A 27,037-nucleotide genomic window follows, 5' to 3' on the forward strand; every position below is an offset into this window, starting at 1 on the left:
TGGGAGGCAGAGGCAGGCGGATTTCTGAGTTCGAGGCCAGCCTGGTCTACAAAGTGAGTTCCAGGACAGCCAGGGCTACACAGAGAAACCCTGTCTTCAAAAAAAACCAAAAAAAAAAAAAAAGAGTGAGTTTGCCCTTCCTTCTCTCCTTTTGTTCTTTCTAGAGGACTTTCCTGAGAAGGCCAAGAGTGTCTTTGAAACATTGAAACATTGGTGGGTAACATTCTGTCGTCACTGAAGGATAGTCCCATCAGGTAAATCTTACTCTGGCAACTCTGGTTGTGTGTATAGCCATGAAATACACAGGCAGAGAGAAACAGAAGTGGCCAGAGGAAAGGATTTTATTTATATCTTCACATATGCCATTGCCAGGGACTCAATACATGTGAGAAAAATTTATTTGTATTTACTATTTAATTTTACTGCATGAAAACTCAAAACATGCTGGTTATGAATTATTATAATGTTTACATGTAATTTATTATTACAAAATGTTCTATTGTTAAGAATAACTGTATAGGCTGTAGTTCTTTCCTAACTATCAAAGTAGTTCCCTTAGATACATATTTCAAAATACAAGAACATATATTTTTGAAGTATTGAAATCAGTAGTACTAATAGATTAAATAATATGACTTATCAATATTTCATTACAGTAGAAGAATATACAGAATCTTATATAATTTGGCCCTCCATGATATTGTAAAATTGAATTATGGTTCTCTCCAGGAAGGAAATCTTATGGAATCACTGCTGCTGCTGTGCTCTGACGTACCTGGGCTCGTGGTAGTTGACATACGAATAGTGCTCCAGGAGTTTCCATGTTATCCCATTGTCATATGAATAGTGCAGCAGGACCCCCTCCCCCGGCTGGTCAGGGGCTCTGCACGTGCTCAGCACAGACTTGCTCCCCAGCCTCAGTGTAAACTGAAGAAACCTAGAGACGAGTAACTCATGATTAGTGAGCACATTAATATTCTTTTTCATAGACTAAGTTTTGTTTTCAAAGAATTTCACACTCATTGAAATGAACATCTCAGAAGCTCTAGACTAACATCACTATCTTATGAAATAGAAGTCAGTGTACCGTGAGATGCATAAGTGTAGAAGGTGTGTATGTATTTTATAGATACATCTGTATACTTATAACTCCTTGTATACTGTGTACTTGTGTATACATACATACTTAAAACGCCAATCATTCTTTTACTGCATTATTTATCAGGCACTGGGGGAAGGGATAACACAGAGTAAATCTAATCAGCCCCTGCAAGCTGTCAAATAAATAAACTACATGAATAATTAACCGGGTTTTGGCTTAAGAACACAGTTTTGATGCGCACATCTCATATTTTAAAAATGTCAGTTGTTAGTAGCTCAAAGTCATTGGTGAGTCTTCTAGTTTATTAAAAACTAGAGAAAATTAATTATAAACAAACTCAGCATTCTTCCAGCCTACTTAGACACTAGAAGATATATCCATCTAGTAAAAGAAAAAGACTACAAACTGAAAGTGGATCCAAACCCAATCACATGCTTGCTGTGTATGTTCTAGCCCACCAGCACTCACCTGGACTGCGAGCTGTCCAGAAAAGACGTGATTAGCTGCCGCCTCCCATCTTTGTTGAAAACCAGAGCCTTACCACTGGCTAAGACACCACAACCAAAGCTGACTTCAGCACCACGGATAGAGTAAAAGTTATGGTAAGAGGAAAGTCTGGAACTGCCAAAGCTTTCCGAAATAAACATTGGGAATGTCTGAGATGCCATCTCACAAGCTGGGCCAGAAAATCCTGGGTCACACCTGAAAGAAAGACAGAAAGGTACTGGAAATGAGTCTTGAGCTGTAGGTCCTTCAGAGCCTGCTGATCTTGATGGTCCATCCTTTGAATATTCCTGAGCTTACTCGTGTGTGTGTGTGTGTGTGTGTGTGTGTGTGTATGTGTGTGTGTTTGTGTGTATGTATGTGTGTGGTGTGAGGTTGGTGGGCAGGGGGTGGGTGGAGGGGTGGAGGAGTGGAAAGTGGGGGGGAGTAAAGGGGGTGGGTGAGATGGGTGGTGTGGGTGGGGGTGGAGTGGGTGTCCACAAACCAGGGATTAAGTGAGTGGTAAACAAGCCTCATTTGTCTTTGGAGAATACTGATCTGAAAATTTGATAAGGGCCAATTGACCATAAATATTCCAGAAGAAATCAATCTCTGCAGGGCCCTACTGTAAAAAGCTAAGATTAAAACATCTCAGCATTTACCGTTGACCAATATTAGGGTTTATTTAAAATCTGCACACACGAACAACTTAAAATCCTTGAAATCACATGTCATTTTATTCGTGATGCTCAAAAACTTTATGAAACAACATTAAACTTTTTCCCTCTAGAGGCGGAGCTTCTCTGTACACCTGTGGCTCTCCTGGAATTTGCTCTGTAGACCAGGATGGCCTTGAACTCACAGAGATCAGCCTGCCTCTGCCTCATGAAATGCTTCTAATAAAAGATCTAGAGTAAGTTTCTTCTGAGAACAAAGGTAAGTGTGAGATTATGAAAGGACTATTTTACATATTTTGAGGCCATGAAAACAAGGATTTCAAGGGAAAGTGTACAACTCTGACCTAGATATGGGTCTTTAGTAGGACTGTGTTGCTTGCTTCTCAATGGTTCAAGAAAAGGAATCTTGTCTCCCCGCGGCTGACTGCTCAGGGAGAGTATGTTATTTTACATTGTCTGCTGAACCCCTCCATCTTTCAGCAACACATCAACATCAGCACGGCTGAGTTAATGTTTGAATATCAGAAACACATGCTTTAGTTAGTTTTAGTTTCTATAGTATAGTTTTGAACTATAAAAGTGAAGCCAGCGTTTTTGATGCAGGATCATTTTTTTACTGAAGCCTTTAAACTTCCTGAAGTCTGAAAATAACCCCTCCACACAGCAGTCTACCAATGGGTGGGTGTTTTGGCCCAGTTCAGAGCATGTTCTGAAACCAAGGCCCCCAGGGGCCTTTTCCAGGGTCTACAGAATGTGATATCAAGTGGAAATAAAATGCTAAATTTGGTGTGCGTTATATTTTCGAGCACGGCAAGTATAACATTTTTGTCAGGTTAACAAGGAAGCTGGGTCCTAAAATGCCAAGAGCTAATATATCGTCAAGTTCAAGGGCTGTCTTGGCAATGTAAACAGCTTCCCAGGAAAATGAAGGAGAGAAAATGACTATCTACTGACCGCGTTAACGAGACCCAGCTCCTTTACAGGCTATTTCATAGATACAGTCATCCTCTGAGTCACCAAGAAGTTTCCAAACAGGCAAGAAAACATCAGCTAAATTGGACACACTGGGAGCCCAAGTGTGATTTACATGGCAAGCAACTGGAATGTGTTCCCCAGGAAGAGTAGCACAGTGCATCTCGGGGTAAGTGCACTCTGCTTACATACTGAATATATATTGTCCTCTTAGAACCAGAGTGGGAGCAAGAGGGGTTCATTTAGATACGGACCACACTGGAGTCTCTTCCCATTAAAGGGTTCTGAGATCTATTTTTAATAAAGATTCTCTAATGTGGGCAGAACCCCAGTAAGACCACCACTTGCATTTAAAGACAAAACAACGTATTATTTATAGAGCTTGCTTTTCAGCAATTGCACCGGCGACGTTAAGAACAACAGAAAACTATCTGGCTTCTAATATGCCCACTGCTGGTTCATTTACAACTCTCGAAATGTAGCCATACACTGACTAGTCTGCTGTCAGGAAAAGCTTTCCACTGTTCAGATACATGGGCAACACTCCATAAAGGTCTCCACATTCTCTTCTCATTAAGATCTGTAACAGGATTAGGGTCACCAGCTAAGCGAACCGTCAGTTTATAAATTCAGCCCCAAGATGCACACAGGCCAGGAAGTGTTATGGGGCAGGAAGGAGTGGGGTCCTGGCGGAGAACAATAATGATGATGAAGGAGGAGTGGTACCGGGTTTAAGATGTGCTGACAAGGTAAGTAGTGCTGCAGAGGCATTTCTTTCCTCTGGAATTGTGTGCTAACTCAATAAGCTGCAGACTCCCAGACAGACGGGCAGAAGGTAAACGCCTGGTCTTCCCACAGAAGAGCAAAGACAATCAGGCCGTATATAAAATGTTGCCAGAATACAGAGAAAATAAAACCGTCAAACTAGTCAGTAAGACCGCAGAAAGGGATGGCAATGTTTATTCCTGAAAAACTTTGATTTTAAGATAGCTTCTAAAAGCACAGACTTACAATTCGAATTTCCCTTGTGTTAATTTTATTTAAAATGCATTAAAGAGTAGATGGCCTTGTTATAGATAACAGAGAGACAACAATCTGAGAAAACCAGAGCCAGCATTTCAGAGAGTTAACGAGCTACTTGGGGTAGGCGTTTCACGGAAATTGAGTTCAGAGGGATGTCTCACTTGGTAGGGAGCTGGCTGTACAAGCACAAGCGCGAGCTTAGTCCTGAGCACCTACATAAAAGTAGGGCGTTGCGGTGCTCATTTTAAATCCTAGTCTTTGGGAGGTAGCATCAGGAGGATTCCTAGGGCTTACTGGTGAGCATGGGCAGCCTAGCGGCAAGTCTCAAACTGAGGGGGTGGGGTGGGGGAGCCAGAGACAGACAGAGACAGGGGAAGATCTGGTTTTAAAAACCAAGGGGAGTGGCTCCTAATGAATGATACCCAATATGATTTCTATACATGTGTACACATGTATACACACCACACACATGTGCTTACACAGTTGAAAACACACACTTTTCAGGATGGTCATCCCCCCACCCCCAACAAAAAAATGCACATTCATATGAGAAAGAGAGGTGGAGAGGAAAAGATCTGGTTTCCAAAAACCAAAGTAAATGGGTCCTAAGGAATGGTACCCAAATGTGTCTTATGACTTCTATACCCATGCATGCACATGGATACAAATAGCTATACACATATGTAGACATGTATACACACATGCACAGGCACACACACGCACACACAAACATGCAGACGGCTGCACAGTTGAAAACCACACATACTTCAGCTTGTTCACATGGCCCCTGCCCCTTCCCCTCCAAAAAAATCCTGGCCATTCCTATTCAGTTCTTAAGTATAAACAGAAACTTTTCAATTCTTTACATGTTTCATAAAATATTTAATTGTACAGAGTGATCTCTTGGTTAATTAAATTTGATAAAATACTGTTTTAAAAAATTAATCTGACATTCCATTCCCAGTGTTTGCAATTGTTTGTCTTAAAACTTCTATAAAAGCAAGTTTAAAGTTCTTTTGTAAAGTATCTACTCATTAATTAGTTATCCAATTAATTACTTTTTTTTGTTTGGAGGTGTTGAAAACTTATCTGTATGGAAAAGATGGCCTATGGTTTCAGGAACTCACAAGGAGATTTAGAATTAAACATTAATATAGGAATGACATAATAAATGTGATGGTCCATTTTTGGTATTAATATGACACAATTCACTTGAATATTACCCTATTAGTGTATTATTTCAGACTTCAGAGTCAGCATCACTGTTCTATAAAATGTACAGAAAAACTAACTCTCCAGCTATGAGGGATTTGAATTTATTACAAATTTACATGAAGGAGATTACAGTTTTTATAATTATTTATTATATAATAAATTTATTAATTAATTTTACTTCCAGATTGTAGTTAAATTACACTTAAATCCTATCTTGAGGATTAGGGAGCTGCACTGGTGGGAGGATGCTTGTTGTACAAGCCTGAGGGCCTGACCCAAAACACTGGCGTAGACACAGAGAGCCGGGTGTGGCTGCGTCCATGACTGCAGCCCAGGAGATGTGGAAGGCAGAGACAGGAGGGTCCTTGGGGCTTTCTGGCTGCTAGTGTAGTTTTAGGTTCAGTGAGAGACCCTGTCTCAAAGGAATAAGGCACAGCGTAATAGAGTTAGGACATGCTATGTCCTCCAATGGCCTTTGCATATATTCCCTTGATCAACACATTATGCATACACATTACATAGTACACCTCCCACAAGTCATACTTAAACATATACACATGTCACACACACATACACATACAATGATTCCATTTAGAGTATCCTGATTTGGTTTTAAAAATAATGCAAATTCTAGAAAAGAATATTAAACATATGCACATGGCTTGTGGCCTTGACATTCAATGTATATATAAAAATGGACAACCATATATATTATTTTCAAATGCTTACTTGCAGCCATGCCGAGTGCATTGTCCTCTGCCAGAACAGAATTTGAGACACGAAGGACCTATATAAACTATAGGGAGAAAGAAGTCATGTAAAAGATGGCAACATAATCGGAAAGCCTAAGAACATTACCAACATAATTTTAGAAAGCAATATCCATGAAGCATGGGGCACTTGGATCTCTTTTAATTTCCATAAATAATTCTTTCAAGATTTTAATATTTGTACTCACAGGAACAGGGCCATGTAATTTATATTCCTTACTGCAATTGTATTCTGCCCCAGTGATTATAGACAGACCAGTACTGCCTGTGTTCTGCATGGTCTACAATGCACATACTCTTTGGAGAAAAATAAAGGATCTATTTGATGCATCGCAAGTGGAGAGGCCACAACTATAATTTCTAGTCTTACCAGGGAGGAAAGCTACAAAATTATAGATGAGCATTACATACATTTCTAAATATTAATTCCTCCTCCCTGGAAATATAGAGCAACATTAAGAACGCCGTTGAGCATAAAGCCTTCTCCATGGTGTGCAGCTTCCCACTAGATGCTGACTTTACTGACAACATGAGGTGTAGACATAAATTCTAGTCATCAGAATTCTGGAAAGGACTGAAGTACTCAGACTCTAATACATGTAAAGGTACAAGTATTTTATAATGAGTACAGTAATAATCATTAGATAACGGGGAACAAAAGTAATGAAGAACAGGCATGCAGTGGACGTCAGGATTCTGTAACACTCAGTTTCTGGCATAAAAAACTGCCCACCTATTACCACTTTCCTTTAAGTCCTGTAACCACAACAAAATAAAGAATTTACTTTAAAATAAGCTTTGCCATAGTCTGAACTCTCAGAGGCACATAACCCATGTACTCAATTAGTAGGGGCAGAAAAATCTATAGAGTTGCAGGGAAAAACTACTTGGTAAAGCAAATTGTCTATTTAGAAGAGATTAGATAGCACAATGCCAGGTTAAAAGTGCTGGCCTTCGGCATCCAAAAATCCTGGGTTTACATTTTGGCTTTTGGAAAACTCCGGGTAAGTGATTTACCCTGACTAAATCTTGCTGTTTCCAGTCTGCAATGTGGGATGGTGATTTTTCTTAGAGGAAAGGATAAATCTATCATGCCCTCCCTGTATCACATGCCTGCAATTGGCACAACTACCACCACCCTCCAACCCTGTCATCTAACAGGCTCCACTGTCCAAGAAATACTGAGGAACACATCAGACACACTTGGGTGTAAGCTGTAGGAGGCCCTGGCCTGGGTCCCGTGAGAGTATTCTCACGCTACAAGATTATTCTGGTGGCCCATGCGGCCTCAACACCATATCATTGTTTTGAAAAGCCTTCATAGAAACAACATCATCAATAGCACAGCCTTTCCCCAGTCAGTAAAATTATAATCAAGCATTTATCTTCCTCTCTTACCGACTTCATCACCATCACCATAATATAGCTGGAGAAGTAAAGATATAGCAGATACAGCCTGTGCTGGGATTTTTCATTTTGTTAACACTTTCAGGATTGTCACTTAACAAGATTATGATATTGCGCTAATGTTTTTCCCCATGTATTTTCCTCATCACAATTATCCACATGGTCTCAAGATTTCTGCAGTGCAGTTCTAGGGTTTGAGAGTTAAGTGGGAGAGATGGCAGAGGCGTTCTTTCTGGAAGAAATATGGGTCTTCTTCCTGATCTCTAAGCATGCCTGTTCCTGAACGGCTTCACAGAGGATGGTAACAGAGCTGAAGAGATTGTGCCCCAAGTTGTGCAGCCAGCACTGAGTACGTGCACTCTCTGGGTCTTCAGCTCTTCCCTCGAGACTCAAAACATGACCCATGGTCAACAGTGCTCTAAGTGTCATAAAGACTCCTTGATCCCAAACAGTGCTCTAAGTGCTTCCTTTAGGAAACTGAGAAGACCTTTTCATAGGCATATATATATATATATATATATATATATATATATATCATTATTCTTTTAATTCCCTCATACTTATACTTCATTTTATTGCTAATTTTTAAACTTCTTTTGTGATTATTAAAAGTAAAAAAGATTCACTATGAACTCTTAAAAAGAAGGACACTGGCAAAATCCATTCATATCCTACTGCGTGGTGGGCACATGCCCTGGAGCCCATTAGCAGCTGTGGTAATTAAAATGCTATGCAAATTTTCTACCAGTGGAGAAATTTTATTTTAACAAATTAAACCTTAGTTAGTTTAGTTTATACACTAGGTTTAGTATCATTGGCCGTCTTCTTCTTCTTCTTCTTCTTTTTTTTTTTTTTTTAAATATTCAACATAGACTTCATATTGGCATTTGGGTAAATTATTTTGCCTGAAGAGGTCTTCAAAATTTAAGAACTTTATGCAATTAGGTTCTCAGGATTTAAATTATTCAAAGACAGAAAGAGAAGATTAATACATGGAAAATCGGCATTAAAGTATGGTTTTATTAAATAGGACAAACCAAGACAGAGGGTAGGTTAAAGTTGCTTAAGTACTAACATTTTGTCTTTCCATCTATTCTTATTGTCTCCTCTACAGAACCCTACCACTTCTTGTATAAACTTTCGGTCAAATCTACACATGTCCTATAAATCTATCCAGAAATTAATATAGAACAAACAAACACAATTGGTGTTTAATAACAATGTAAAAGCCATGTAACTTAACATCGTAAGATATCTTATTATTGTACATTAAAGTGTACACTGTCCGATACAGAGGCTGGTCTTTAAATTATGCAGAAATGATCAACAATGCAGCCAACAGTTTCTATGGGCAGCCACATATTTCTTCCACGCCATTTTCTGTAAACAGGGAAGAGGTTTCACTAGCATCTTCGAGATAATGTTTCCCCACTCTGTGTAATGTCTGCCACTGGCACATAAGCACCCCAGATGTTATGGAAGTTACTCAGAAGACTGAGTCTCATTTTAATACATGCAGTATGGTACTTATGGTAATTCTGCATAAAAATTCAAGAAAACGTCAGTCTATCCCTTGTCATCAACTGCGAATTTGAATTTTAGGAATTTAAGCATTTTAAAATTATGTATGTTGAGACATCTCAGCATCTAATATTGCTGACTACACAGCCCATTTTTTTTTTTCTGATTGTGCATCCCTGGGCTTCTGACGGAATGCAAAGGAGGAAAGGAAGAAAGGGTGTTTAATGAATCTCAAGACCATGACTTAGAAATGTGATTAAGCCTGTGTGGACTGACAAAACACCGGAAAAGCCTACATCAATGGCTCGTGATTGTGCTGGGCGCAGACACTAACCATTATCAATTGCCCACATATTTCCCAGGATTGGGCCTGTTTGTCTCCAGCGAATCCTGGTGTCTCGGGTGAGTGCTGCATTAGGGAGAGGAATCGTGATTCGGTTCCACCTGCAAGAAATTTAGCATGAAATCAGCTTCACAACTACGTTGCCGGTTTCTGAGTTAGCTTTACATGTGTGTGAGGTTCCCTCTTCTGTGTGTTTGCAATTAACACTGAAATTAATGAAGTATTTACATTTACCCGTGGGGCCTGGAGCTTAAATTTTGTTGGCCTTGTAAATATTTTATTATGTAGCTAGTACTTATTTTGTAAGCTGGAAAAAATTTTACAGAGTCATCTTGAATTTTATACTAGTTCACAAGAGCATGTGTCGTGTACCTTAATTGATGTGAAAATTTAGACAGACCACCATTACACACAGTGCACAGCAGAGTAAGGTCTGAACCAGGGCTAATTTCAAAAGTTATCTTTCTTCTACTCTTCTTAAGTATGTATTTTGTCAATACATATTCTTATTTAAACAAACAATAACCATGGGACATAGAATCCAAAACACAAGCATTATACATAAAGAATTACTGACTCATACAGTGTGGTCATACATAGGATTTAGCTAAAAATATGGGTATACTTATTTTCACAATATCACTCTTAAGGAAAAGTCAGGTTACCTAACTATTATTTAAAATTCTAGTCTCAGAATTGCTCACTGTTTTTCATCCCACAACATGGCCCCGTCCTTTCCCTGAGCCTTGGAGCAAGCTCACTCACCCGCTGTAGTTTTCTGAGGAGTAGACGGTGCTGTGGGGGAGGTGGGGGCCTGCACAGATCTCCGGCAAGCACTCAGTGTGGAGTAGGGACCAGGACCGTCCATGGTTAGTAGAAAACTCCAAGCTGACGCTAATAACAACAGAACAAGCCCAACACAAAGGGAGCAAAGTTAACAAATGATTCTTTTATTTATTTATTTTTTGATTCTTTTTATTTCTAGCTAAATATCTTGAATGAGTCAATGAATGTGGGATTCCTCTAAGACCTTTACTAAATGTGTCATCTCTCACTGAAGTCTGCCCAGCCTTCAGAGGGCAAGCCATTGGATTACTGCCATAAAAGCTATGTCTGAAGGACAATACACAGTAAACTGGGTTTGTGCTCTTGAATTTGATAGATAGCAAGGCAATTACCATGTCTCACACTGTCACTTCATCCTGTGAATGTGAGGCCAGCAAAGTTCTTTATAGAGGATGGGAGCAACACTTATGCAAGAGGAGCAGAGAAGTCATAGCCCTTGAAGTGCTAATTGACTTCCATACCTATTATACAGGGTCACCAGGCAACAGAGGCCAATCTTGTCTTCAGTCATCTTTACCCAGCAATCTGTTAGAATGGATGCTGCCACACAGCATGTGTGAACACCTCTGATAACTTGTATCAAGCTCCCAGAATGAAACTATTCTAAATGAAAAAACTACCCAGTCACATCCCTTCTATTTATTAACCAAAGAACTCTTTTAGGGAGGGAGTAGGAATCTGTATTTTGTTAATGGATATTTTGTTAAAATCCCATCCAAAAATCTACTGACAAACCTACTTCAGTGGTCCAGTGCATGTGTTTATTTCCTACCTTGTTAGGACACTCGGCATACTTCTCACCTGTTCCCAGGTTGGTGTGTGCCACATCCCAGATTAATAGAAAACTGGATCATGTGAGACATTGTTGAAGGGAGAACAGGCAGCACATGGAAGAAGTCCACAGCCCAGACGTTCCGATTATACCCTTGGTGGTTCTTTTGCCTGAGACAAAATTTGGTGGCAGGTGTCTGAAGTTCAGGATTGATGACCACAGAAACCAAAGATGGGACCTTCCAAGAAAGGAGACTCACATTATTTACAACCCTTTCCATCTAGCCAATATGAATCTTAGGCTCTACCTAACAAATCACTAAGTACAGAACTGCCATTCACTGCACACCAGGCTATGACTTTCTGCTATATTTATTAGTTCATGTGGAAGGTTTTGTCTTCAAGGACAACTCACTTCAATGACTCAGAATTTCTGTGTGGACAGTGAGGCTCCTGGTGTGTGACTGACCACATTTGTGTTTCCCAGGACAGGGCTAAGCACAGGATTAAGGCAGTTGAATAATTATTTGACTTTATCAATAATGCTTTCAAAAGTGGTTTTGTATAATATTAGTGTTTTTATCAACTAGGAAATTTGAAAATGAGACTCAGAACAGAAGTAGCCATAGACAAGCAAATGAATACATAATCTTTAAAGTCTATGATTGGGTGTGAAGCAGTCACAGGACCAGGTAGACTCCTACCATTCAACTGCAAAAAAGTAGTCCACAATAACACTCCAAGGGCCATCATCTGGGTTATACAATCAACTATATGCTGAACTTGCTGGATATTTTTCTCTGACTGCTCCCTTTGTTAACCATTTTAAAATTCCTTATCTTGTGTGTATGTGTGCACGAACTGGTGTGTACCTGTGTACATGAGGCCAGTGGTTGAAGGCATGCATCTCTCGCTGAACTTGGAGCTTATCAATTCAGCTAAACTGGCTGGTCAGGCTCCAGGGGTCCTCTTGCTCCCACCTCCCCCGTGTGAGACTGCAGATGTGCACCACAATGACCAACTTCTTGCTTGTGTTCTGGAGTCCAAACTTAGTTACTACGGCTTACAGAGCAAGCTTGTTAGTGACAGAGACTTCTCTCCAGCTCCTAAGTTCTGTAAAGTGGCTCAAGTGCTATAGTGTAAGATCAGCACATATTGATAGAATAAAAAAAAATTTACCCCCATGACAAGCATCTTGCATGGTTTTCTAGATGTTTGTAAATAGCCTGAAATAACACTTGTCCTCTCAGAGAGAGAGCAGAGCAGAGGGAAATGACCAATCCTACAGCTCTAATTAGCAAAGAAAAATGTAAGGGTAACAATGATGTGAACTCTTGCAATGCCTTCTGACTAGCAAATCGCCAGTGTGGGGGTTCCACTCATTGTGGCTAAAAGCAAGGCTATGGAACTGCAGAATTAGAGTCATGTTTACAGCTTTCTCAGGGACAAGAATAACTGTAGTCAGAGGGCTGGGTTTTGTTTTATTGTTGCTGTAATTCCTTCTTCTTGACAAAACCAGAGTTCTCATTTATATCAGAAATAAAAATAAAACTGAATGTTAAAATACCCAAGTCCCTTAAAAAAATTCTAGCAATTTCCTGGGGCGGCAAGAAAAGAGGTGTATCCTCTGTGCCTGGCATGGTCTTCGTGGATCTGGCTTTGGCCTTAGAGTTCTGAGGTACATCATCAGGCATAAGGATGGGCGTTTGTACCTTATAGGAAGAATAGGTAAGAGTGTCCAGTGCAATGTGTTCTTTTCTTCCTTCAATCTTTGCATATAAGATGATATCGTTTTCATGAGAGTCTCCAGGGTCACAGATTCCTCCTGTACCAAACAAATGATGCACAGTGTTAGAAACAACTTGTATCCAAAACATTAAACATAGCATTGGAAATCAGAGAGAAAAATGGCAGTACTACATGTCACTTAATGATACCTTTACACAAAGACAGTGGGACTCAAGAAACTAATTAATGACGAGCCATGTTCCAGATCAAAGACTTGGCATGTAAGGACAACATTCCTCTTGGTTTGATGGAATGACTCAAATAACAGTGTGTCGAGCAGTGGCCATGACTCAACCCAGTTAAAAAGAAGTGCACTGTGTGTGTGTGTGTTGCACATGTACATATGTGCCATTTCATTGTGTGGGTATTCGTGCAGACGCTGTACTTGTATATGCAGGCCAGAAGACAACCTTCAGTGTTATTTTTGCTAACACAGGTTCTTTCATTGTCTTGGAACTCATCAAGCAGACAAAGCTGGCTGATTTGTAAGTCTCAGGAATCTGTTAGTCTCTCCCTCCACGGTGCTGGGATTACAACTTGAGCCGCCATGCCTGGGACTCACCATTTCCCCGGGCCCTATGAGACCCTGTTTATCATGGCCTTTAAGTAGCTGTAGTTTTTGCCCCTCATGCTTGGTTCTTCTATTTCATTCCACCTGTCTACAAGTCTGTTTTGTGCCAGTACCATACTGTTTATTATGGCTCTATAATATATCTTGAAATCTGGAATGGTAATCCCTCCAACATTGTTCTTCTTGCTTGGGATTATATTGGTTATATTGACTATGTGTGTGGGTTGGTTTTTTTGTTTGTTTGTTTTTTTGGTTTTTTTTGAGGTTACAACAATTTTAGGATTTTCCCACTATTTTTGTAAAAAATGCTCTGGGCTTTTTGATTGGGATAGCATTGAATCTATAAGTGGCTTTTGGTAGGATGGTTGTTTTTGTAGTATTAATTTTACCAATCCATGAGTATGGAGGTCTCTCCATTTTCTAGTGTCTTCCTCAACCACTTCACAGATTGAAATTTTCATTGTAGATGTCTTTCACCTCCATAGTAAAGTTTATTATAAAATTCTCATAGTCTTTGAGGCTACTGATAAATGTGAGTGCGTCCACAATCTTTTTCTCTATGTATTTGCTGCTGGTGTATAGAAAGGTGACTGATTTTATACGTTGACTTTGTACCTTGTCTCTTTGCTGAAATTATTAATTCTACAGTTTTTGGGTAGAAATCTGGGGGCCTGTATGTATCATATCGTCTGTAAACTGAGATATTTTGACTTCTCGTTTTTCCCTTTGTATTCTTTGAGTTTCCTTCTCTTGCCCTCCAGTTCCAGTTAGTGCCCTGAGCACTACACTGAGATGGAGTGGGGACACTGGACAGCCCTGCCCTACACCTGATTTTAATGGTGTCACTTCAAGATTTTCCTCCATTTAAGGTGATGTTGGATTTGGGCTTGTCATACAAAGCCTTTGTTATGTTGAGACATGTTTTCTCTAGTCCCATACTCTAGAACTTTTATCATTAAGTCTTGTTGGGTTTTGTCAAGGGCCTTTTCTGTATCCATTGAGATGATCAAGTAACTTTTGTCTTTAAGCCTATTTATATCAAAATGCCTGGGGATTCCCTGCATCAAAGACTTCTGAAATGGCGCTATGAAGATGCTTCAAGTCACACTGACAATACTTTAGAAGACATGCTTGCATTTTAAGCATGTACTTTTTACTTTTTACATTAATATCTGGTGCTGTACTTGATTAATGGCAGGCATATAGTAGAGTTTGCCCTCTATCACTACTTTGTGGTCACAAAATGTGATATAACATTAGAACTGAAAGGGAAGTGAGAGTCCCTGGTCATAGAATAGCCTCAGTAGGTGTCTGTCTTGTCACCACTGATCTATTCTTTCCCTGTTACATGTTATCAATAACTATGGCTAAGTAGAAGACCCCCCCACACCAGATTGCCATATATAACAGCACTAGCCACACAAGGATACACAACAGCACTAGCCACACAAGGATACACAACAGCACTAGCCACACAAGGATACACAACAGCACTAGCCACACAGGGGTACACAACAGCACTAGCCACACAGGGTACAGGCATGCAGAAGCATTTCTCAAGTGCAGCACACCAAGCTTTTCTGTCATCCTTACATTTCTAAGAAATCCCTTGGTTCTAAAATCCATATCACTGATGTTAACTTTATTTACAGGTAACTGTTCTTGCTGATAGTCTGTGGTACCAGTAAGGTATTCTTCAAAGTTTAGAATAAGATCACACTTTGGGAATTTATTGAAATCAATGAATAATGGTTGATACACCACTAAAAATTAAATAAGCCAAGAAGGTGTCCATTGTTTACAGATAATCTGGCTTGATTCAGTTAGGATAATAGAGGTCTGCAGTTTGGAAGAAACTGTCTAACAAGTGAAGCTAAGAAAGCTAGATGGAACCTAATTAGTATAACAAATTTTATAACTGAAGAACTGTTAGCCAAAAGGAAAGCTATAGAGAAACACATCAACAGTAGACAGGAATAGAAGGGTTATTGAATTCCAGTGCATGTCTTGGGTACTGTCTTGGCAGGAGGAGTGGAGGAGGGCATCCCATTGCCCACAGGTCTAGAACTGCTCCCAAGGTATGACAACATGAAATGTCTGATCCAGTGTTGTAATGCTGACGGTTCCTTCAGGCTCAGCCGCTGCATTTTCATAGCCTTAATGGGAATTGTGACTGGCCTATAGATCTTTGCAGTGTCTCCAAGATAGCACTTTTAGGGCCCTTAAATAAATTAGTTGAATCCAAAAATACCAACAGTTGACGATGGTCACCTCATTAAGGCAATATGCAAAGCGCATTCTGATAAACAAGCACTCTTATTTATGAAACACTGTTCTTTCATGTTCCTAAGAGCAATTATTTTCAAAAGCCTGACAAATGCCTTACTAGGCCCTCACGTTTGGCTTTAGAAGTGATTTATTAGATTCACACTGTGCAAATCCTCTCAAGCTGCCTAAGTTCATCGTATAAGCTATTTGACATGTTTGAGCAGCACTGGACGTTGGTTTGCTAACTTGAGAAGCCAGCGTCTGTGAGACAAGCGGCAGAGGACTGGGAGCTTCTTGCTGCTTGAGTACCTAGCTGATCCAGGGAAGAAGAGGGCCAGCACATGTCCCTGTTCTTCTGCTTTGTCCCTAGAGCAGCTCTGCGCAATTGGGATTCCAGTGAACTATATAATGGTGTTGTAGGAACTCTGTGTCCACAGTGGTTGAACAGTTTAAGGGAGTACACCATATATTGTAGCTCTAGACACTGAAGTTATACTTCAGCTACTAGTGAAGAAAGAAATCTGTCTAGTAACTAATTTTCTTCCCAAGGAAATATTGCTTTTCAGCAACATTGTAATGAAGTATTGAGGTTGCAAATGGTGCCAGATACTTCCTGAACGGGTTTTATCTTTAGTAGAGTATGAATAAGATTAATCATACCTACTTATAATTCAGTATATACCATGTTATGCAACAAAAATATTAAAGTATATGTTTCCATTTCATAACAATAGTTTTCAATAAGTATTAGATGCATTTATCACTCTGCTGATGGGACTGAGACTAGGAGAGGGTATATATAAGGCTCAGAATCAAGTCTGTGTCTGATGGCTTTCTGTTTGACCTCAACCCTGTATTGATGACCTCAACCCTGTAATGACATCACCCAGAGAAACTGTGGGATGGTTGTATTTCTAAGGCTTGAAAATTGGCATGCTGCACATGTAGTGCATTTTAAAATGAACATATAGTTACTATTTACTGATTATATGATTAGAGCTGAACTAGGGAAGGTAGATAGAGTGATAATGTAGACTTCTTTCCAACAGATGTTTATCACTCAGGGCCAACAACTTGTAGAGAAAATTCTGATTTTGACACTGGTATCATTTATTATAGCATTTTGTACAGTGTAATAAAACAGTTACTAAGTTTACTGTAAATGGCAGTGCCTGGAGGAAGAAAGATACAGATGAAAACAACATTTTCCAACATTTTCCTTCTTCCCATCAGACATTAAGTAATAGTTAGAAATTATCAAGAAGGAGCTAAAACATGAAAAGTCCCGTTGGGTAAAGTCAGGATAGCATATTTAAGGACGCAGGCCTGAACGGCTCACTCTCTGAACCTTCATTAACTGGTTCCCGGGATCTTCTTGGCTCTCTTAGAACAGTGAGTGAGCAGCAGCTGCACAGAGAAGACACATGGGGGATGCTCACACAGGACAGAGTGGCAAAGAAAGTCCAAGAGGAGCCATGACATGAAGATGATGACAGAGTTTATCTGAAATGTCCCTCTGAGGACAATCTGTCAGTCCTGTGAAATTCAGTGACAGCAACTCCTATAGGAAGACATGGAATCTTGCTTAGCTTACAAAGCTTTGATGCGTGGTGGAAAGGAGGACGCAGGAGGCAGCTTGTACAGCAATTAAAGTTCAGAAGGATTTCAATGAAAGCTGGCTGGCTGGCTGGCTGGTTTTAGAGTACTTAGCTACTGTTTTAAATAGCTTTATAGATACTTATTTGTGTGAAGAAAGTGGTTTTGCTGAATTTTACTATTTTCCTAGCACTAGGCTAGGCAGGGAAAGATACCTTGACCTCAGCTGGTCATTTAGTGAGAAAACAGAAACCAAACCAAACAACAACAAAACAAAAACCAAAACCCCAAGACACATACAGTAGTGTCCACTACCCCTAGTGTTTTCTTTACATTGTGTGTTACTTGAAGGCAAGCATGACATAGAATTACTAATATTCATCTGACACTTCACTTTTACAAGAGTTGGGTACTAAAATGTTTGCTTGTGTGTGTGCGTGAGTGCGTTTGTGCTTGAGTGTGTGTGTGTGTATGTATATATGTGTACACAGTATATGCATGCATATGTGCATGAGTGTGTGTGCGTACACATGTGTACATGCATGCATACATATGTGCATGAATGTGTGTGTGTTTTTGTATGTGTGCATGCACATACACACCCATGTTTCCATGCCATGAGCCCAGAAGTCAATGCTGGGCATCTCTGTCTGTTGCTCTTGACCTTAGCTTTTGAGACAGTGTCCCTGACTACACTGGGGTTTGCCTTTTAGCCAATCTGGCTGGTCAGAAAGCCCCAGGGATCCTTCGTCTCTGTGTCTGGGTTACAGGAGCTCTCTGATGCACTTGGCTTTTTACATGCATGCTGGGGGTCCAAACTCAAACCCTAAACTTTCAAGGCAAGTTGTTTATCCACGACAACACCTCCCCAGCCCATATTTCATTTATCATGGATTCTTCTCCTTAGGTCTTTACTATGCCTGACTTATAGTTTACTTATCAAACTTCATCATAGGCATATGCATATGGATAGAAGAAAACACAGCATATAGAAAAGTCACATTAGGACTCACGGTTTCCGGCATCTGCAGAGATTAAAGCATAAGGCGAGATTCCTCATAAGAAAGAATGATAATGAGCATTAAGTGCATTGTGCTGATATATCATAGTAGGAGTCCAGAGTAAAGAGATGGTGTGAACTAAAGTAGCCGAGAACAAGCTAACTGCTCAGTAGACATCTTCAGAGGAGCAGTGAACTGACAGCAAAAGGAATGGTCTTCTTTAGGATATTTTTGTCTTGGTCACTGAAGTTCAGCTCTAAACCACTGTACTAGATACTGGTCCTCAAAAATGTTTGCTGAATGTGAACAGATAGGTAAGGGAAATGATGTTTGAAATGAATTCTGAAACTTGAAGTTAACACAAATGCTAGTCATGAGAACTGATCTGAACCAAGGATTGAATACACTGTACACCAGCCTGAAAGGAAGTGTGATCTAGGGCCTCTCATTCCCGGAGCACCACACTGAGTGAGTGGGCCGTTACTTATGAACGCCTCCTTCTCACACTGCTTACATTCTCTTTAAAGCCCCCACATTTTGGAATCTTTTCTTTGGGTGCAGCTTTCTCCTCTCCAGGCCTGACTCACCTTACCCATCCCGATGTTCTCTATCCTGTCCTGTTTTATCTCATCCTAAAAATCAGCTTCTCTCAGTGCTGCTTCCTCCAGATCTTGACTCCATTGCTGTGTATCTCTGACCACTGGAAGCAGTGGCCCTGATCCCCAGGCATGTGCCTCTCTAGTTAATTCTGTATGCACATTGGTTTGCCTGCCATCCCCTGCCTTCTCAAGGCCACCCCTGGTCTCTCAGCCTTCATCCTGGCTGACTTTACCTTCCATGGTGTTTCCTACGCAGCAGACCCCCCTGTTATCCCACGGGAGCCCGTTCCTCCTCCATCTGCCTCCCTTCCCCTTCTCTTTATGCTCTTCTGCACTCTTTATTCCTTTTTCTTTCTATCTCCACAGGGGAAAGATTTTTTCCTAGGTTGCTGGCTATCAGCAGCTCTGGGGAAATTATTTCAACTTTCAAAATCCAGCCAAAGCCTCTTCTCTTTATTTACCAGTTCATCTTTATTACACTCATTCATCAAGGAACAGTATGCGAATGGTTTTCAAATGTGCTCTAAACTGTGAGCAGAACCTCTATTTTTATGTGGTATTCTAGAAATCCTGGCCTTAACATGTCTAAGGCCAAATCTTCTGCATACCTGCCTCTTTAAAAAACGTGCCATTGTAGGGAATGTACCAGTCCCCCAGGCACTGAGAAGAGAAACACGTATTGTTTTCATAACCACCGTCAGCTGTGCCCCAACTTCAGCTGATTCCTGTCCTGTCTGGTCCTCTCCTTCCTACCTCCACTTAGCACTGGCTCACTTTCCTGTCACCCTGAATAGCACATTAAACACTTAATAGAGTTGTCAGACAAAATACATTGCATGGTAAGGGAAGCATTTATCAAAATTTGCTAAAATCATTGTTTAAAATATTATTCATTATAAACTTTGTAACATTAATACAAATTTAACTAAGCCATGTATCATTCTGTTCTAATTTGTTGGGTGAAGTCTGACTCCACTGTCCTAACTCGTGTCTTGTCTTCTGGTTTCTGATTATTTCAGTTTCTTCTTCACACTCTTGATAGCATTATCTCACTAAAAACCAGGTAATATAACCCTACCAAGAATCCTTTCACATGACAGCAAGAGGAAGAGCTAACCTCTTTAGCCATCTTACATGTTTCCTCTAATCCTTTGGACAAATGAGCTAACTGCAAATATATCACACACTTTGATTTTTTTAAAGTCCTTTATTCAGAATGGTTACTCTGAAATTCTGGCCTTCAAGAAATGGTCCAGTCCCAGAGTGCTCATGAAACCTCACCCTTATCCTTCCCTGCTGCCACCCTTAGCCCTCTCTCCCTGTGTGTGCGTCCTCTGCACACAGTCAGATGTCACTTGTGGTCATGGGCTTCATCTGAGTCACCTCCAAAGCAGTAACGGCAGATGTGTGGTAGTAGCACAGACAGACAGATGAGCTGGGGAAGGTCATTTAAGAGCTTTTCTGGGTTAACTCACTCATCCAGCAACTGTACGGTTGGAGTAGCATTGCTCTGCACTGTCTCTGTGTCCTACCCCAGGCTCTATATTCAATATGTATGGCTTACTTTTTACTGAATGGAGTTCCTTTTATCGAGGAGAGTGTATTTATTTGTACTTAGCAAAATACATCTTCCCACATAGTCAATACTATTTTAATTCATTAGTTAATAATCATTTTTGTTACAGGAAGAATTAAAGGTGACTTAATATCCTATACAAGCTCTATATGAAGGAATTAACACAATGATGATTTAATCCTTTATAGATGCATGGAGATGGGATGATTTAACATTGAAATTCTAATTTCAAATAAATTTTATCAAGAAGGCAAAGCTGGAAAAACAAGCCAGAGAGGTTATTTCAACTTTATGTTTTGCTCATGCCCTCTAGGGGTCACTTTTAATGAGAGATGGTCTGACTATCACTTAACGAAGTCTGGATACTTAAATGCACAAACTATTTTAGAGTTAAGTACAGATGCCCTGAACTTAAGGATTCCATCCCTTTAGACCTATAACTCCCCGTGTTATATACTCGCAGCCATGATAGTCTTGAGATCCATCTCATGCAACCCTGAGCTGTACAACTGTCAAGAGGCTGCGCCAGGCATGTGAACAACATCTCTGAGTCATAGGCAGGGGACGCTGTCCTCATGGCCTGACTTCTTGGTGGCTAAGTTCCTGTCCCATTTCCAGATCCTGCCTGTGATTTTCCATTCCATAAGGAAAGCATGTGACAGGAATGATATCAGTGACAGAATATGTCACTGTGCTCATGTTGACTAGTGAGACAAATGTCAAGTCCCTAGTTTATCTATGGATAATTTTCCATCTTTATGTATTTGATTTAAGTTTGTATCATTTGTATATGTTTTATGACCACTTTATGTGCTTTTAAAACTTATTAGAAAGTAGAGATTATTATAAAACATGATAGGCTACTATAAACCATTTCCCCCCTCTGCTTCCCCTAACAGCAGTTGTGTAATAACAAGATATCCATGGAAACGAACAACTTACCTGGATGAGAGGTAAGGTGACAGACTATGGACAAAGGGGTCATCTTGCTTTGTGCTTCTTTCCTATTGTCTTATTTTTAAAATTACAACAATTCTTCCTTCCATTTCCTTCCTCCGAACCTTCCCACTTAACCCTCCCCACACTCCTTCAAATTCATCACCTTTCCCCCTAATTGTTATTACATGCAACATTGCCACAATGACCAAGGAAGAGAGGTAAGAGGAAGACATTGTGGCAGTTTGTCTTTGGGCTTAGCATGGCATGTCAAGAATGGCCTTTCTATACAGGATGGCATCAACAAGGCTTGCCTGAGGCAGGATGAGTCCCACAGGTCTTTGCCTCTGACTTCAGTAATTTTCATTTTATGTGGTAAATAATAAGCAATATTATTTACACAGGGAAAGGCAGTGGCTTGTACCTACCCATAACGAAGTAGAACCTCAGGTTGCCATAACCAGTTGTATCCATGTAGGGGGTGCAAATCTTCCTCTCTCCATCTCTGAGGAACACCAGTGACAGTCCCGATTCTACCGTTCCACATTCTGTACCAACTACTGCTCCCAAGATATCCCATCTACAAAAAAGGGAAGGATCTAAGAGTTAGAATACCAACTCCAACCTTGTATAGAGTAGTATGTTATTTAGTGATGGATAATTCTGAAGTAAAGATGTGATTCCACAGACTTCGGGCAATGAATAGACCTTAAACGCGCTGCTCGGTCACACTTCTTCTGCTATCAGCTTTAGGAAATGAGTATTTGTTTTTGTCTCTTCTGTGTCGAGAGCCACATTCGGGAACAAGAAAGTATTTATTCTTTTTTAATGGTCTGGGAATGTCATACAAGGGTATAGTGCATACTGAGCAAATTCACTCTCTTCTTTCTGTTCCAATTAATCCCCCTACCCCACATATAAAATGTTTATTCTTAAAAGTACTGATAGTGGAGTTGAAGAGTCAAATTAACACAAGTGAACCAGGGAGGTCAGTATTATAATTGCTTTTATGGTGGCTTTATATTAAGGATGTAGTATATGTGTAATTATCATATATGTGTATCATAATGAAAAGCTGTAAGAGCTAGGAAGAGTAGAACAAATTTTCATAAACAAGCTGATATTTAAGCTGGATCTTGCCAGGCAGGTACTTGGATATATAGAGAGAATTAAAACATCTCACTTCTATTTACTGCCAGCTCACATTCTAGATCCTTTTCTAGGGACTTTGCGCACTAACCTAATTTCAACCCCACAGAAACTCTGTAAGACAGTAAGCACATCTTGATTCTAATTGGAAACTGAGATACACAGATGTTAAGGATGGCCAACAAAGGACACACACTATATTCAAAACCATGTAGCTGGACTCTAAAGCTTGTCTCTTCCTTTAGTAATATATTGGATTTGGGATTGATAAATCATATAGGAATAGGCTGAGAACTGGGTATAGCCCTAGCACAGTCACAGCACAGATGTCACTAGATCTTCATAAGAGTGTGTGCTGGAGAAGAGTAGAAAATACATTTGAGTGATGCATTGGAAGACACGGTTCAGAAAAAGGAGTCTAGATCCTAGTCCATAGACACAAAGGGTAATTTTTTTCAAATATGAAAATGTGATTATGTCTCTGTTTTGCTTAAGCACATTCAGGGGCTCCCCACTGCTGTCTGGACAAATTGTAAACTCCTACCCTAATTGGTCTGACCCAAGAACCCATTTCAGGTCGCACCTCTGTGCAAGTTCCATGTCTCTCTCTTGTACCAAACACCCTGGCTATATATTAAGAATTTAAAGTCTCTATAATAACCTCTAGAAGGCCTCCACGCATTTACCACTGTCTCCTAAACAAACCCAAAGTCATTCTCTAACATGCCCTCTACAGAGCATTTCCTAGACTCCCTCATTCTGCCTGGATACTTTCCCTGAGACAGTATCACCACATCTCATATTATCTTTTGTGATACCATTTCCTAAATATATATTTTGATTATTTCTTTATATGCTTTTCTTCATACCTGGCATACCAACTCCTAAGGAAGTTGCCTTATTTTTATGTTTTCATATCTTTATCAGGGTCTAATACCTAGCAGGAGCCTGATAATGATGGATATATTAAAGAATTCAATACCAAAAGAATGTTTGAAGCATAACTCGATGCGTTGCCTGGACTATCATTAGTTTCTTCTGCCTTTGATAGTCTTGTCTTTGCCTCATCATGTGAGAATCTTTTCTCTCTTCCCTCTCCTAGCCCTGGCCTCTCTCATCCTTCAGATTAGAGATCTGTTCATTCATAAATTCCCCATGTCTAATCTTAATCCGTGGTACCACAATGACTTTGATTTTGGGGCTACTTCAAGCTCTTTTAAATTTGGAGACTGATGGTCCAGTTTTTTTGTTTTTTTTTTTTGCCAAAAGATTATCACTAAACCATCTGCCCACATATACCCAGCCGTGTACACCCCTGGCCATCAGCTTCTCCGTCAACCTTGGCTCTGGGTGAGAGCTTTATGTTCATGTCATCAAGATTCACAGGCTTAAACGAGTGGGATGATACAGCATTTGCGCTTCTCTGCTCCCAAATGACTCTCCCTTGACCTTCTCCTTTCAAGTTTGTCTGAGGAACTCTTTAAGCAGAAAATTTAAAATATACTTTTGGCTCTAATAGAAGCCAAGAGACCCTTTAGGAGAATGACCAAAAACCTGTCGTAGACTTCTAGGCCACCTTTCTGGCTATTACTAGAGATGCTGCATGGAAGGGCCAGTGTTAAATGTTTATATACACATGGGCAGAACTCCACTAGCAGCTCCTCTTTACTGATGCCTATGAGAGATGGGGGATCCAGTCCTATACAGACTATATTGTATTAGTACATTGGCTTTTCCTCGTTTGCATCTGCAATGCTATAACCTTTGTGTTCCTTACAATAATTAAAAAAGCAGCAAAATACTCTATGTTCTGGGCTCTCACAAGCTTTCAGCTGAGAAAATGCGTGAGGATATATATATGTATATATATATATATATATATACACACATATATATATATACTTATATATACACACATGCATATATACATATATATTCTTGTATGTGTATGTCTGTTTATGTGTAAGTAGAATTATTGGGTAATACTTCACTAATCTTCACACTTACAAAGTTATGTGCCATTAGGAGGATGTAAAATTCCTGTTTCTACATAAGCTTGTCCCATCATCTGATTTTGTCAGCTTTTAAACTTGGGCCTGGCAGCTGGGAAGATGTTTTCTCACCTTTGCATCCCCATTACTACTAATGTCAGAGACATCATTCATGCTTAGTCAGGCCAGCTCCCTTACTGTTCTCAGGGTTGCTTCTCACTCTTGTCTATTGCCCATTAGCATCTCAGTCTTGCCTCACTTCCTTGTGAGCAGAAATCTATATTTTTCCTGGATACTAATTTTTCTTGGGTATATATATTTTTTTTATTTATGTCTTAGGTGTATTAAAATTTTAATAAATGGGTCTGGGAAGAACGTAATTGCCATGCACGCAGGTGAAGCAGAATGCAGATGCACGTGGTCCCAGTGCCCACATAAAAACTGGGCAGGTGTGGAAGCCAACCCATAATTCTAGTGCTTGGGAGGGGAGGGAGGAGCTCCCGGGGCAAGCTGGCCAGAGGGACCTGCTACCTTGAGGTCTCTGGGTTCACTAAGAAACTCTGACCCAGTAAAATAGTAGAAAGCAATCTGGCTTCCACACACCATGTATACACATGCGCACATGTTTCATACACATGACCCCACACATGAGCATGCACGTACATCACACATATGCTCGTGAAAAAGTTTTAACAGTAGAAGTAATCTTTTATTTCAGTTTGCATCATTCATTCTATTTTTTTTATATTTTCACAAGTTTGTTTATTTATGTATTCATTTGTTTATTCTGAGTATTTCCTTTAGACCCACATGGCCCCTCAAGCTGACGATATATATGGGAAAGGCCTTGGACTACCTTGGTGCTGGGGTTACAGGTGAGAAGCGCCATACCAGGTCCCTGTGGTGCTGGGACTGAGCCCAGGCTTCTAGGTTTTCTGGGCAAGCACTCTACCAACTAACTGAGCTGTGTATTCAGCCCAGTTCCCTTATTTTTTTTTTCACTTTTTAAAATTAGGTATTTTCTTTATATACATTTCAAATTTCAAATGCTATCCCGAAAGTTCCCTATACCATCCCCCTGCCATGCTCCCCTACCCACCCACTCTCACTTCTTGGACCTGGTGTTCCCCTGTACTGAGGCATATGAAGTTTGCAAGACCAATGGGCATCTCTTTCCACTGATGGCAGACCAGGCCATCCTCTGCTACATATGCAGCTAGAGACACGAGCTCTGGGGTACTGGTTAGTTCATATTGTTGTTCCACCTATAGGGTTGCAGATCTCTTTAGCTCCTTGGGTACTTTCTCTAGCTCCTCCATTGGGGGCCCTGTGATCCATCCACTAGCTGACTGTGAGCATCCACTTCTGTATTTGCCAGGCATGAATCCTTGCCCCAAGGTTACAGAGATATTCCCTTGCACTTTTTGTTTAAAGTTTAAAATTTAATTTTCACATTTACATAAATGTAATTTATTTGAAATTCATTTGAAGGTGAGGAATAAAGCTGAGATCCAACTTTCTTTTCATAGATAGATAACAAGCGTTCCAGCACCATTAACAATTCTGTCCCAAAATGACTAAAATGACACTTAGTCATATAATGCTCCCTCTACGTCTCTCTCTCTCTCTCTCACTCAAACTAAAGTATACTATAATTATGTTATTATACATTAATTGTATATAATTCCAGATTGTATAAAACATTAATTATTTAGATATATGTTATACAATAAAACATACAAATTATATATAACACTGTAATAATTAGTCAACATAAAATAATATATCAATATATAATATATTAAAATACATATTATTAAAAGTAGGCAATTTTGTAAACCAGAAGGCAAAAATTTACTAGTTATTGAATATTAATGGCTCTCTTAAGGTATAGCATGTTGCCTTCTAGAAAATTATAATGGTTATCAATCATAATTCCTCCCATCGGTTTTGAGATGTTAAAAACCATATATTTTTTAAAATTAATTAATTTTTATTAGGTATTTTCTTCATTCACATTTCCAATGCTATCCCAAAAGTCCCCCATACCCTCCCCGCACTCCCCTACCCACCCACTCCCACTTCTTGGCCCCGACGTTCACCTGTACTGAGGCATATAAAGTTTGCAAGACCAATGGTACTCTCTTTCCACTGATGGCCGACTAGGCCATCTTCTGCTACATATGCAGCTAGAGACACGAGCTCTGGGGAGTGCTGGTTAGTTCATAATGTTGTTCCACCTATAGGATTGCAGATCCCTTTAGTTCCTTGGGTACTTTCTCTAGCTCCTCCATTGGAGGCCCTGTGATCCATCCAATAGCTGACTGTGAGCATCCTCTTCTGTGTTTGCTAGGCCCCGGCATAGTCTCACAAGAGACAGCTATATCTGGGTCCTTTCAGCAAAATCTTGCTAGTGTATGCAATGGTGTCAG

At 40.0% G+C, this 27,037-nt stretch overlaps 1 protein-coding gene across 4 annotated transcripts in view; it reads right to left on the reverse strand.

Moving 5' to 3' along the window:
• The window catches only part of Reln (reelin), a 438,806-nt gene that overhangs the window by 150,897 nt on the left and 260,872 nt on the right, over positions 1-27,037 (reverse strand). For all 4 annotated transcript variants that reach the window (XM_021163945.2, XM_029477127.1, XM_029477129.1 and 1 more), the window contains 8 exons: positions 21,894-22,045; positions 12,843-12,955; positions 11,161-11,369; positions 10,279-10,407; positions 9,505-9,614; positions 6,202-6,268; positions 1,571-1,804; positions 776-937 (listed from right to left, as the gene is read on the reverse strand). In XM_021163945.2, coding sequence (XP_021019604.1) covers positions 776-937; positions 1,571-1,804; positions 6,202-6,268; positions 9,505-9,614; positions 10,279-10,407; positions 11,161-11,369; positions 12,843-12,955; positions 21,894-22,045 — 1,176 coding nt within the window. The remainder of the gene's footprint in view (positions 1-775; positions 938-1,570; positions 1,805-6,201; positions 6,269-9,504; positions 9,615-10,278; positions 10,408-11,160; positions 11,370-12,842; positions 12,956-21,893; positions 22,046-27,037) is intronic.

This window comes from Mus caroli, chromosome 5, assembly GCF_900094665.2.
Source record: "Mus caroli chromosome 5, CAROLI_EIJ_v1.1, whole genome shotgun sequence".
NCBI classification, from domain to species: Eukaryota; Metazoa; Chordata; class Mammalia; order Rodentia; family Muridae; genus Mus; species Mus caroli.